General features: G+C 57.2%; 1 protein-coding gene across 5 annotated transcripts in view; it reads left to right on the plus strand.

Annotated features, from left to right (window-relative positions):
• Positions 1–1,749: 1,749 nt before the first annotated feature.
• ASS1 (argininosuccinate synthase 1) overlaps positions 1,750–13,833 on the plus strand; it is a 54,372-nt gene continuing 42,288 nt past the window's right edge. For 3 of the 5 annotated variants that reach the window (XM_058524293.1, XM_058524296.1, XM_058524295.1), the window contains exons 1-3: positions 4,218–6,833; positions 8,723–8,847; positions 10,640–10,708. In XM_058524293.1, coding sequence (XP_058380276.1) covers positions 6,482–6,833; positions 8,723–8,847; positions 10,640–10,708 — 546 coding nt within the window. In that variant the 5' untranslated portion in view covers positions 4,218–6,481. Of the gene's footprint in view, positions 1,817–4,217; positions 6,834–8,722; positions 8,848–10,639; positions 10,709–13,833 lie in introns of those variants that run through there. The other 2 variants (XM_058524297.1, XM_058524294.1) reach the window with 2 other exon arrangements.

The following is a 13,833-nucleotide window of genomic DNA, read 5'->3' on the forward strand; positions in this document are numbered from 1 at the left end:
GAATGTCAGGCCTTACTGTCTCAGTTTCCCTCTCCACTTCCTCTGTAATAACTCCAAGGAGGTGGTCCTCACCCAGCCAGGCCCTCCCCAACTTTCTCAAAGGGCAGTGACATCTTAAAGGAAGAAGTGAGGATCGAGGACCGACCACAGAGTGGTAGGATGGAGACCTAGAGGAGACGGTCCAATGCTCTGCTCCCCCGGGGCAGCTCTGAGAGGAGGAAGTGGAGCTGTAGGGAGAGGAACCTGACCAGTGCTGCCCGACCGCTGCCGCGGATTGTTTTATGGCTGTTCCTCACTCGCTTCCTGCTGCTGCGGCAGGCCAGGGGCTCCTCGAGGCCCAGAGGCGGCCCAGTGAGCGAGCTAAAGGGGCCACTGCTCACAGCACCTCCTGGCAGGAAGCTGCCTCAAGTCACCCAGCCCCACGTGGCTCGTGGGTGCCCCCTCGCCATCACAGCCCCCTCAGGGGTTTGGATGCCACAGGCTGGGGGGCTCATAGTGATTTTAAGCTGTAGCTTTGCTTGTAAATTGGTTTGATATCTTTTCCCTCCTGAAGGACTCACAACTCCTAAACTGACAGATATGCTTGAGCGACTAGACGGGAGTGCGAGGGGTGGGATGGGGGACCGGCTGGCAGAGGGACTGAGAGGGACAGTTAGCAGCCTTCGCCCCTCTCCTCCGAAGGTCCCTCTCTCTGGTTGCTTCTCCGTTGCAGGAAGGGGCCTGCATCACCTATCCTCCCACTTTTTTCCAAGATGGCTGAGTGGCACACCCAGTAGTGCCGCCAGGCCTGGGCTCCCACCTCCTGGGGGTTCAGGGCTGGGAGGACTTGGGAAGCTGCCCTCTGGGTGAGTCCTCACTCCGGCATTGCCCTGGACCTGTTGGGACCTGCTGTTTTACTGGGTTGTGGTTGCAGTGACTGGTGATCTGGGGCCTGTAAACCAGGCTGGGAAACTTCTGAGGCACAGAAGCATCTGAAGGCCAGACGGGGGTCACAACTCCCTGTTTCTTTTTGCAAGAAGCTTCGCCTCTGTGAACCTCAACTTTCCCTGCCCAATGGGTTAGCAGTCGGCCAGTCTCGTATTCACTATTTACTGGGCGCCCTCGGAAGTCTGGTCAGGTGCCAGGCTCTGGGAAGACAGCCAGGATCCAGCCCGGGACTGAGGATGAAACCTCGACCTTCTAGTGCCACCTCCGCTTCGGTTTTCTCATGGTACCATGGGTTCCAGCTCACCGGGACTACTGGGGGTAAGGGAGGAGCTTTGAGGGCTGCAGAAAGGCCACCACGAGACAAAAGTATGCAGGAAACTCACCGCACCTAAGGGACTTTTATCCCCACTCCCACCTCAAAGCGCTTGACCGCTCCCCAAGGGCCAGGCGGCAAGTCTCTGGCAGGACGGCTGCGGTGACCCCGCCAGTCGCGCGGGTTCCAGCCACCGCCGAGCCCTAGGAGCCGCCGGCCCCCGGGCCACGGCGGGGAGACTCGCGCCGCGTGCACCCGCACCGTGCGCCCTCGGGAGGCTGTGCCGGCACCAGAAGGGAGGCAGGAGCGTGGAGGACTGGGGGAGGGACAGGGGAGGGGAGGACGAGGGAAAGGGGGAGGGGCAAGAAGGGAGGGCGAGCCGGGCCCCGCCCACCCGCAGGTGGCCGCGAACGCTGAGCGGTTCCGCTAGGGGGCCGGGCCCGGGGGCGGGGCCTGTCGCGCGCGTCCCCCACGTGTCCCGGGTCCCCGGCCCTGCCCCAGGCTCTGGGTTTATAATCCCGGAGGCCGGCCGCAACTAGCCCTGCTCCGCTGCCTGCCGCCGCCGCCTGGGTCGCGGTAAGGAGCCCCCGGCCCGGGAGAGGCCCAGGGTCCCCTTCCCACTCCCCAGCCTAGGACACCCTCTCCCCGGATCCCACCGAGAGCGAGCCGAGGAGGCGGAGGGGACCCGTGGGCTCGGGCAGAGGACGGACGCCCGGGCGCCTGCTGCTCAGACGCCTGGCGGCCGGATTCCTGGGTTCCTCGGGGCGCCGGGATGGGGCCGAGGCGCGAGTCCGGGGGTCTGTTGGGTTATTTGCCCCCTTTGTGGGCCGAGGACCTTTCTGGGTTTTCCTTCCCTGACCCAGCTTCCTCTGTGCCGCGAACCCCCCAAATGGAGACCTTGGGAGTCAGGAGAGGGTAGGGGTCCCGATTTCCTCGCCCCTCTACCCCCACCCCTTCTCTGTCTCCGCCTCTTTTTCTCTGCGTGAAACCAGAGTTCCAACCCCCCCTCTGCCACGCCTCCGGTACTCTTGGGCGTAACGGCCCCTCCCACAGCCCCGAGCCTCAGTTTCCCCCGGCACGTGGGCTCCTGACCCGGGCCGCCCGCCCCAGTGTCTTGGGTGTGGCTGGGCTCCCTCCGCTGAGGGGCGTCAGTCGCGGGCTCTGCCTCCTGAAAGGGCTTTGCGCTCCCCGCCCAGGTGGGGCCGGTGGCCTCGCGGGCGCCGGGCCGTAGGAGGGGCTGCTCCGCAGGAAACGTCTGTTCGGGCTGCTGTTGCCTTTGGTCGCTGTGGCGGCTGCGCCCTACAGGGCGGAGGGGGGGGTGGTCATTGTGCAATGGAGGAAGCTCTTGTCTCCTGCGCTGGGGCTCGCTGAGGAAGTCCCAGTGACCGAGGCCACCTCCGCGTCCCTCTCTGCGAAGTGAGCGCGCCGCCTCCGGAGCATCGCGGTCTGGCTGCACATCGCCGGCAGCAACAAACCCGTCCTTTCCCCCTGGAGGGACCAAATGGGCCCCGGGCCTTGATTCCTCCCCTCCCAGCCCGCGGCTGGTGACAGGAGAGGGCGGGTCCTGGAGGCCAGCAGACCGCAGCCTGGAAGGCAGGCACAACCGGGTGAGGCCTGGGGTCAGCCTCCCAGCTTTCCGGGCCTCAGTTTCTCCGTCTGCCATCCCGGCGCAGGCTCGAGGTTAGGAAACAGTAAGGCTGTGCAGGTCTCCGTAGACTGTTGAGAGCGGTGCGCGGTGCTCCGGTCCATTCACTTGCTGTGTCTGGAGAGTTGCTCACCAGGGACGTAGAGCAGGAGACAGGCCTCCTACCTTAGGTTCTGGGGTGGGGGGGTAGGGAGGACAGGAATTTTGATGATGAACAGAAACTGTAGGCGTCTCCATTCTAAACTCCCTCAGACCCAGTGCTGGGGGGCCTGGGGGTGGGTTGGGATCCTGTCCTGTGCTCTATGCTGAGAAGTAATTCTGGCTCTGCTCAGTGGTAGTTAATGAGTGGCTGCAGGCCAGGCACGGGGTGGGTGGGGGAGGTGAGCCCTCACTCAGCAGTCTGAGCTCCCTGAGTCTCCCATGTGCCCCCATTAACTGCCTGCCTGCTCTGGGCTTGTGGGGTCAGCTGGCTCTGCTGGTAACGGCTTTCCCTGGCTCCAGGCCCCAGGAGCCTGACTCCTTGTGGGGGGCCAGGCCCAGACTCACCTGCTGTGCAAGCACTCCACCTGCCATGCCCCCTTTCATCTTCGCCCCCTGAGTCCCTGGGGGTAAGCCAGGACCGCCAGCTCCTTCCTCAGAGCTCTGGGCACACAGCCTCTAAAGTGAGAGCCTTGCCCTTGGGCACTCATATGGAAAGAGATAACCTCGCTGGAATTCAGGGTCCAAGGCTCTAATTTCTACTGTAACACTGGCAAAGTTGATCTTCCAGGCCTTGGCTCCCTCCTGTGGGGCAGGATCCCCCCCAGACTTGGGACAAGCCAGGCACCCATAGGCATTTCAATATTAGTAGTAGAATAAACAAATGGTGAATGCACCCTTTCCTCCATAAGCAAATGCTCTTAGGAGAGAGTCTGAGTGTCTGTCAGCAGGGCTTGGTGAGATCTAGTAGTCTCCCTACCACCTGCCTCAGGGCATTGACACTGAAACTAGAGACTCACCCTCTCTAAGCCAAGGCAGACGCAGGAATGACCCCTAACCTTGGGTGGAGGAAGCTTGCTGGAGTGCTGGTGCCCCCAAGAGAGCCAGTGTTCCTGATATGATTCTTAGGCCCCAGGAGTCCACAGTGTGTAGCCCAGGGCCAGCCTCTTGCCCTCAGCTTCTTCATCTGTCTGTTGGGAAGGAAATCCCTCTCCTTTCTGTCTCTCACCAAAAACAAGCAGACGATGTGAGCCGATGCTGTCAAGCAAATGTTACAGCGGCACCTCCTGGTCAAAATGTGGAATTGCATCCTAGCTCTATTGGACAAGGCGGGGAGCGGCAAAGTGATGGGGCTGCAGTCCTAGAATGAGGAAGCCCCAAATTCAGGACAATTCTATTGCCAAGGTGGAGCCAGGGTTTTTCAAAGCTGTGATGAACTCAGCTCAGCTGAGTTAGAATGTCAGGGAGGGGTTCCAGAGGAACATTCACTGGCTGTAGCCCTGACGTACAGAGAAGCAGAATACTGATGGGTGATGACTCGTTGGGGGCTTTGTCTTCTGGAAGGCATGTAAGGTGAGGGGACACAGTCTGTGGTCTCCTGGAGGCTGGAGTATAGGGCACAGAGCGGTAAAGAGCAGGCCGTGTGCAGTCAGCCTGGGTTTCAGTCCCAGCTCTGCTGTCCCCTAGCTTGTGACCTGGGCAAGTCACTTCACTTTCTGAGCCTCAGATTCATCATCTGTAAATGGTGGTCATAACAGTCTCCACCTTGAAATGACGCACGTGTGGCACTGGACATAGTATCTGCTCTTGTCATCGTCCCAGCTTTGACCTTTTAGAGCCGTGTGAATTTTCTTGGTGTTGAGCAAGTGCCCGGGCTGGCCTGGTGCATTCACGGGAAGCTGGCAGGATGGCTCTCGCTGGGGCCACGGAGAATGTCCCCTGCCTTGCCAGCTAAGGCCGGGCTGGCAGGCATCTTGGCATGAGGCCCCTTCTTCCCTCCCCCCAGGTGTCCCTCTTCCGGTGAACGGTGGCTGGGCTGGCACTGGGAGCTGGGGAAACCTGCCCTGGTCCCTTCCTGGAGGGGGTGGGGGCGAGGCTGGGACTCAGGGAGGCTGAGTACAGCCAGGATCTGCTGGACATCTCCGCTAGGCAGGCCGCCCGGTGTCCAGGGGTGTCAGAAGCGGAGGGCCTTTCAGATTGTGGTGTGGGTGGTGAGATCAAGGCCTGGAGAGTGAGGGACTTGCCCAGGGTCCGCCGTGGCCGTGGTAACGAGAGGTTAGTGGGCACAGGCTTGCTGCCCGGCTCCCGCAGCATCTCACGGAATCCTCGCAGTCGCCCTCTGCGGGACGGGCTATGCTCGCCTGCCCCCATTTTGCAGGTGAGCAGCTTAAGCAGCTCAGGGCTGCAGGAGCCGGCCACTGTGCTTTGCCCGTAGTGAGTCCTCACTCCCTGGCCTGTGGGTGCTGTTTCTTCTCCTCTCCCCGTCTCTCCCTCCCCCAGTTGGAGACCTCAGCTTGGTTTTGCACAGGCTCAGCCTCATCACCCAGCCCAGGGGCCTTGCTGGCTGAGGGAGGAGGGAGCTTCACCAGACACTGAGAGGGCAGGAGCAACGCCAGTGTCAGATTGCATCATTTTCCCAGCCCGCTTGCCCTGGTAATCTCGGTGCACACACAGGCCCAAACACACCCACACATGTGCGTGCATGCAGGCACACACGTGCAGGCGTGCACACACGTTCACTCTCTCAGGTACGCACTCCCAGGTGCATGCATTCTTTCACACCGCTCAGACCCGGAGGCTGAGGTCCTCCGTGGGCGCACGTGCACACAGCCTGCCAGGCAGGAGGGGCTCGCTAGTGTCTGGATGAGAGCATGCGTGGAATTCCAGACCTGCAGGGGATTTTAATCCTCTCTTTTTATAGGTGAGGAACTGACTTCTAGACAATAGAATCAGCAGCATTGTTCTGAGCGCCTGCCACATGCCAGGCAACGCGAGATGGTCCTTGTCCCCACAGAGCTCACAGTCGGGGGTGCACACTTAGAGCACAGCATGACGTGTGCTATGATGGGCCACGTACGAGGCACAGGGGATCACTGAGGCAGAGCAGGGCAGGTGCAGGTGGTCTGCTCTGCCCCCACTCCGGTGCCCACCCTCTTGGCTCCAGGTCCCTTTGGGAGGTGGCAGAGCAGGAGTGACTCTAAGAGCTGGGTGACTCTTGGGGCCACATCATCTGTCCCTTCTCGAGCCCACCCCAGGGTGTCTGAGCCACCTGCGGCTTCCCGGACCACACCTTGCCCCAGCACTTCCCTTCCCTGCAGCTTGTACCCACAAGCAGTGGCTTACGGAGCCCAGCTGATCTGGGCTGGAATCCTGGCTCTGCCACTTACCAGCCAAGCAAGGCCTTGAGCAAGTTGTTTAACGCGAGCCTCAGTTTCTCTGTCTCTAAAATGGGAACAACACAAATGGGAGGGCTCAGCACATGATGGATGTGCTCATTATGGTGGTGGTGGGGCTGGTTCACAGGTGTAGACACCTGCCGGGACTCACCGAACTGGGTGCTCTAAATATAGGCAGTTTATTATATGTCACTTAGAACTCAATAGAGCTGTTTAAAAAATATGCAACAGGTTACTCGCCCCACGCCAGCACACCGCCAGCACCATTGTGTGAGCACTTATGCACACACACGCGCGCGTGCGCACGCACACATACACACACAGGGCTGGGAACACACACTCCGAGTGCTTCCTGGGCCAGGAGGCTGGCTCTGGGGCTCCTGGGCCTCCCCGAATCTCCTGCTCAGCGAGGTTTCTCAAAGAGGATTCTGGCGGCTGGAAAGGCCAGGCTCGATGCCACTGCTATCACCCGGGCTGCCGTGCCTGGAGCTGAGCAGATTCTGCTTTCGCAGAGTGGTTCGCCAAGCCCTGAAGACAGATTCTGGAAGCCGGGAACCCGCACCTGCAATCCTAGGTACTTCCTACCTCAAGTCCTTCTGCCTCTCTCCCACCTCCTTCCCTCCATCCTTGAGGGCCTGTTGCCTGGCTGCGGTTGCCATAGGCGCAGTCTGCTGCCCCAGAGTCAAGGTCTGGTGAGTCACCCGCAGCCCAGGGGCAGGGCCTGGCAGGTGGCTGAATGCCCGGTGGAGGGGAGACTTGAGGGCATCCGTCAGAACCACCCCCCGCCCTCGCCCTCGCTGTTCCAGGAAGTGTTTCCCTTTCCAAGTCCAAAGGGCGGAAAGGCGTGTGAGCCTCGGGGCTGGCGGGTGGGCAGGCCTGGGAGGCCTCGGGGGCTACACACAGGGGGTGTGTTCTCGTCACAGTCGGGCTCTGCTGCACAGGGTTGGGTGAGGGGACAGCGCTTCACCCCTCTGAACCTCCAGGCACATGGGGAGTTTCCAGTACACAGGAGCCCGCGTCATTGCCGTGGTGGTGGCCGGGTGCCCCATCTGGGCTCCCGTGGATCTGTGGAGGGGTGTCCATGGCCTTCCCCACTAGTGTTCAGTACAGGCCCTGACCTTGGTCAGACTCCCCTGTACACGCCCCCACCAGACAGAAGCATGCCCCTGTAAATGTGGGGTGCCGGGGCCATGCCTGCGGAGGCTGGTACCAGATGGCCTGGGTCCAAATCTGGCCCTGCCGCCTGCCGACCTTATGACCTCAAGCAAGTGACTCGCCTCTCTGACCCTCAGTTTCCTCCTCAGCAAAGTGGGCGTAATAATAGCGTCTGCTCTCAGGGCCACGTGGGGAGTGCTGGGGGAGGCAGGGCAAGCCCTAATGTAGCCTGAGGGTTCAGTGCACAGGAGCCTGCTGGACAGAAGGAAGAGCGGCTGCAAAGGCAAGGAGACAAGAGGCCCTGGTGCCTTCTGGAAGCTTCTGTGTAGCTGAGGAGAGGGATAGAGTGGAAATGGTACATCTGTCCCCACTGCAGAGAGATCTGTCATCTGTACCCCCTGGTTACAGAGAGATATTGTGCCTCTGCCTACCTCTCTCCTCTCTGGGCCTCAGTTTCTCCATCTGTGCCCTGGAGGAGTTGGTCTCTGAGCTCCTTCTAACTGAGCATGTTCAGAGCTGTCTTCACTGGGGTGCTCAGGTCTCCTGTGTTTTTCGGCACAGAGGTGCTTGCGTTTGAGAAGAGCCTGAAATCCCAGTGTGAAGGCTCCTGGAGGCCCCGGGTGGGAGAGGCACAGGGGGTGGGGGCTCTGCCCCAAGCATCCTATTCCACCTGCAGGTGGGAGGCAACATTGCATGCTGGGAAGAGCCCAGGTTCTGGAGCCAGACACAGACACATGCTCTGTGACCTCGAGCCAGCTGCTGACCTCTCTGAGCCTGTCTCTGCCTCCCCAGTGGGCATGACACACTTTCTGCATGGGGGCCAGAGCGGGGGTGCAGGGTGATCCACGCAAAGCCCCCGGGGCCATGCCTGGCACTGACTGAGCTTAGCAGAGGGCGGTTCTGATTGGGGATGTCCGGGCTGCCAGAGGCCCAGGACCGAGGCCCCTCCGAGCCGTTCATCCTTCACATCCCGGCCTTGCTTCAAACAGCTCAGCCTCAGGCACCCTCTCCAGCTTGTGGGGAATTGTCTCCAAGACATGCCTACCCCCTGCCAGCCCCAAACTCTGCTGTCAGCAGTCCCAGGCCCCAGCATGGTGTGTGGGTGTGCACGCGTGTGCGGGGTCAGAGTTCCCTGGGGCGGCGGGGGTGTGGCTGCACGAAGGAACAGCTCCTCAGCTGGCCACGGGTGAACATCCTATTCCCCGCCCCCTGGTGGCAGCTTGTCCAAGGTGGGGCTGAGGGACAGCCAGGAGGGAGCTGGTGGCAGGGGCTGGCTCTGGGTCACTCGCGTTCTTGAACTCCCTCCAGACGAGATGTCCGGCAAAGGCTCCGTGGTTCTGGCCTACAGTGGCGGCCTGGACACCTCCTGCATTCTCGTGTGGCTGAAGGAACAAGGCTATGACGTCATTGCCTACCTGGTGAGGAGGCGCCCGGTGTGTCTGTTTTTCTGTTGTCCTGCTGTCACTCCAGCCGGCCCTACTGCTCTTTGTCACTCGTCCAAGCCGGGCTTCTCCTTTCTAAGCCTGAACTGTAGGAAAATGCTTCTTATTGTACTGTCACTTTCTTCATCTGTAAAATGAGCGTCCTTGATGTCCCCAAGTCCGAGATGCCCCCCAGAGCATGGAGGAGGCCGGCTTTCATCCGGGTGACTGGAGGGCTTGGCAGTGCTGCTGGGCCAGCCAGCCTGGAGCCGGCTGTTGGCTTGGGCCTGCTGAGGGCCGAGGGGAGCAGACAGTCTTCTCCTTTCCAGAAGTCCTTTGTCAGCCCCCAATAATTCAGCAAAGATTGTAGAATCCTGCCGTGGTTGGGCTGAGAGAGACTTTGGAGGTCACCTAGTTCTGGGATGGCAAATAGGTCACAGGCCATAGGTCATAGGTTAGGTATGATGCCACTCCCCCATTCAGCGTCCATGGCTGAATCCCTAATCAAAGCGGCTCCATTTCTCATGAACCTGGATGTAGCCTCTGAATGTTTCTCCATGTGGCTGTGCTATTCAGGACTCCTGGTTGCAAAGTCTAGAAAGCCAACTCATACCAGCTCAAGCAAAAAAGCCGAAAAACAAGACAGTTCTTGGCTCATGTAACTTAGAAGTCTAGGGGTGGGATGGCTTCGGGCAAGGCTGGATCCAGGTGCTTATCCAGATCTGTCTTCGTCGCTACTTGGCTTCATTCTTGGCTTCCCCCAGTGACTCTGACAGGAGGGCCCAGGAGTATTCTCATTGGCCTGAGTCACTGCCCACCATGGTCACCAAGGCTGTGTCTTGGAGGGCTCTGACTGGCTAGGCTTGGGTCATCGGCCTGCCCCTGCAGTGAACAGGAGACGTGATTTGCTCCTCTCCATCCCTGTGGAAAGAGATCTCAGGAAGGAAGGTTCTGTTTCCAGAGGAAGTAAGGATGGCACTCTGGACACAAAAGTTCAGCTGTGGCCAAGCGTGGTTTGTTGGCTGTTACAGTCAATATACCATACAGAACAGCTCCCCGTCCCCTTGTCATTCAGGTGGAGGGTGAGGCCCAGGGAGGGCAAGTGCCTGGCTCACAGTCACCTGGTGGGTGAGGGCACAGCCTTGAGTGGATGCAAACAGCCCGCGGTGTGTTCATCGAGTGGTCCAGATCCCGGGCCGATTTAAATCTCAGAAAGGCACCTGCAGCTAGGCTCTGGGGAGATTCCAGAGTCCGAGGAGCAGAGTGCCAGGCCAGGTTCTGGGCAGCAGGCCAGAGAGCAGCCAGCAGAAAACAGGTCAGTGTCTAGACAAGGGGCCGCGGAACCAGGTGTCTTGGGACGACGCTGCACTTGGCTGGGGAGGCGAGCTGGGGGTTGGGCAGTCCCGAACAAGCCGGGCTTTGGGGGAGATTGGGAGAAGAGATAGATGGGTTCAAGGAAGCCTCGGACCTTCAAGGCAGTGACAGCTCGTGTTGCGTCCCAGTAGCCAGGGTACAAAGGGCCGGGCTCAGCCAGTCCTTCCACCCACACAGGCGGCTTCCCAGTCGCCCAGGCAGCTCCGAGTGTCAGCTCCTGGAAGTATCCCAGCTTCTCCCACCCTGATTTGTACGCGGTCTCCTTTTCCCTGTTACCCTGGCCCCTCCAGTGGAAACCACCTCCGTTTGGGGGCTGTTGTGGCTGGACGGTGCTTGTCCAGAGCTCACCCCGGGGGTGGGGGGCTGATATCCTTCTCCCGCTCATTTCTCTGCCCCCTGCACTGATTGGGCCTCTGCTTCTGCTCCTCAGGCCAACATCGGCCAGAAGGAAGACTTCGAGGAAGCCAGGAGGAAGGCGCTGAAGCTCGGGGCCAAAAAGGTACAAAGTAGGATGCAAGATTTGGGGCTGGAAGTGGGGTTTTGACATGGTGGCGGCAGCAGTGGGTGTTCCTGTCCCAGAGCTCCGTGTCCCCTGCACCCCTTCCAATCTGTCCTCTGGATTCCGGGAGTATGAGATCAATTCCTCCTGCTTTCAGTGAATGCCATCGTCTTCCTGCCTCCCCAGCCAGTCTTCCGCCCAGCCAGCCCGCCTCCCCCCTCCTCATCCTTCTATCTCATCCCCATCCGTCCCTCCATCCATCCATCTGCCCATCCCTCCTTTATCTCTCTGTCCATCCACCTATCCATCCATCCACCTATCCTTCCATCCATTCAACAGAACCAGAAAACTCCAGCTGAGTCCCGTGCGTTGATTGAGCATCAAATCCTGTGGCAGGCAGGCCCTGTGCTGGGTCTGGGGCCCATGTGGTTAACGGGGCCAGCATGGCCCCTGCTCACACGGGCTCACAGTGAAAGTGTGAGCTGCTCCCGTGGGGAAGTCCCTGGCACCGTGCCCCTTCACTTAGGGGAGTTGGCAGGGGACGTGGCAGGAATGGTGTGAAAGGCCACCAGCCCACCTGTCCAGTCAGAACCAGTTCCCTCTAAAAGGCACTTATGCAGGGTTCCCAGAACCTGAGACACGAGCCTGGCCCATAGGAAGGCTCAATTAGCATGTTAAAATGAACGTGTGACGGAGTGAGCACCCACGACCCCACGTCACATCACTGGCCACAGGCCTAAACCTGGATGTCCCTCCTCAGGGGCGTGTCCCCTCAAGTCTCGGAGAGGAGTTGTCTGAGCTGGAGACCCGAAAGTGGGGTAAGAATCGCTGGGTGTTGGAGATGTGAGTGGAGTCTCGGGCAACGCACAAGGGGGGTTTTTGTGTGAAGAGCCTGCCTCAGTTCACTCCTCCAGAGAAGCAGCTCTCAAATTTTTTTGCGCTCAGACCTCCACTACCCTCTTATTTATTTGGAATTTTTTATGCTTATTTTCTTGCATATAACATTCTGAAGTGGTTCCCATTGCTTTTCTTTTCATTTTCATTTTCTTTCATTTGCTTCATTTTTAAAAAAAAATCATTTTCTTTTGAAATAGCTATAGGCTCACAGGAAGTTGCAGAAATGGTACAAAGAATCTTCTGACCCCTTTACACTCTAAAAAATTATCGAGGGCCCCAGAGAGCTCCTGTGAATTACGTCTATCAACACTGTCACGTTAGAAATAAAAGCCGAAATTTTAAAAATATTAATTCATTAAAAAATATTAAAAACAGTACATGTTAACATAAGTAACATTTTTACTTATGAAAAATAACTATTTTCCAAAGCAGAAATATTTCGTGAGAGTGGCATTGGTTGACATTTTTGCAAAGCTCTTTAATGTCTGGTTTAACAGAAGACAGAGGGATTCTCACAGCCGTTTCTGCATCTGATCTATGATGTGTTGTTGGGGTTGAAATTAGGAAGGAAATTGGGCCTTACAGATGTACCACTGGAAGCGAGAGGAATATTTTTATAGCCTTTTCAGATAGTTGGGGACATTTTTTACTACACCAAGCTCAACAAGTGAGAGTTTCTTGAAAGATTAGTGTGATGGGGAATCTGAAACTACAGCAATGAGTTTTTCATGCATTAAAATCCACTGGTCTGGGGCCGTCCCGGTGGTGTAGTGGTTAAGTTCACATACTTCGCTTCGGTGGCCTGGGTTCTCGGGTTCGGATCCCAGGTGTGGACGTACACATTGCTCATCAAGCCATGCTGTGGCAGCATCCCACGTACATAATAGAGGAAGATGGGCACAGATGTTAGCTCAGGGCCAATCTCCCTCACCAAAAAAAAAAAAAAGAAAAAGAATCCACTGGTCCATCTTACACTTTGAGTGGATCTTTTTCCCACACAAGATTGTGTAACATCATGCATTGGTCATTTGAAAAACATTGTCTCATTGAGTTATATAGATCTTCCAAATGTTGACACGTTTCCTGATAAAATATCGAAACATCACATTTGTCAGTATCACCACTACTCACATCAGAAGTATTAGGAAGCTGTCGAGCTCACAGTGTCAGATACAAGTTTTCTGTAATTCTGATTTTTGCTGGAAAGCTTGAATTTTATCATTGGCAACAAATACTCAGATTTCCTGGAAGTGGCAGAGTCACTTCATTCATTTTTGTAAAACTATTGGCCAAAAACCCAAGTCTGAAGGACCACGTTTTGTCTGTCAGTCCTTCTTCCAAGTATAAAAAACGTTCTATGAAAAAAGTGGCTAGTTCAGCTTGCGGCTCACCTTGGAATGCAGCAGAAGTATTTCGTGCGTATTTCACATTTTGTACTTAAGGGTTGAGATTTAACAGTCGTAATTATTTTTACTGCTTCTTCAAGACCAATCTTAAGAGAATTGGCATTGTGGAAGCGAGGCGTGAAGAACACAAGTGCAATGCGCAGTTTGGTGCCTCTGCCCTCATTGTTGCTGAGGCGCCAGCCCTTTCACCCATCATTGCTTTTGCATATTCAGTGTGAATGTCCAGAGTGAAAAAGGCAAGTAAGGCTGAATATCATTACAAAAAATGTTTTCACTCAGAGTCCCCCGGAAAGGGTCTTGGGGACCCCCGTAGGTCTACGTTTTGAAAACCATTCCTCATCCAACCATCAGGGTTTCTCAGACTCAGCACAATGGACGTGTGGCTGGCTGTCCTGTGCATTGCAGGATGTTTAGCAGCATCCCTGGCCTCTACCCATTAGAGGCAAGAATCGCCTCACCCAACCTGCCAGTTGTGACATCCTCCAGATATTACCAACTGCCCCTGGAGGACCAAATCATCAGTGGCTTTTGTGGATCACATCTGTCTACTGCGCTAGATCTTAGGTGGCAACTGAGTTTCATCTCAGGCCCAGCATGCTGTGCTGGGAGGGGTTTAATAACCACATGTAGTTTCAGCTGGATGGTGTATCAGGATTGATTAGCAATGTCTGCCATGGGTGCAGGAGGGAGAGTAACAGTTCTGTGTGCTGGATTGATTAGTGATGTCTTGTACAGATGCAGAAGGAAAAGCGGAGGTACAGCTTGCCAGGATTCATTAGCAGTGTCTGCCTTAGACACAGGCCATTTGAGCCCCTGGGGCTG

The sequence above is a fragment of the Diceros bicornis genome, chromosome 28 (genome assembly GCF_020826845.1).
Source record: "Diceros bicornis minor isolate mBicDic1 chromosome 28, mDicBic1.mat.cur, whole genome shotgun sequence".
Classification (NCBI taxonomy): Eukaryota; Metazoa; Chordata; class Mammalia; order Perissodactyla; family Rhinocerotidae; genus Diceros; species Diceros bicornis.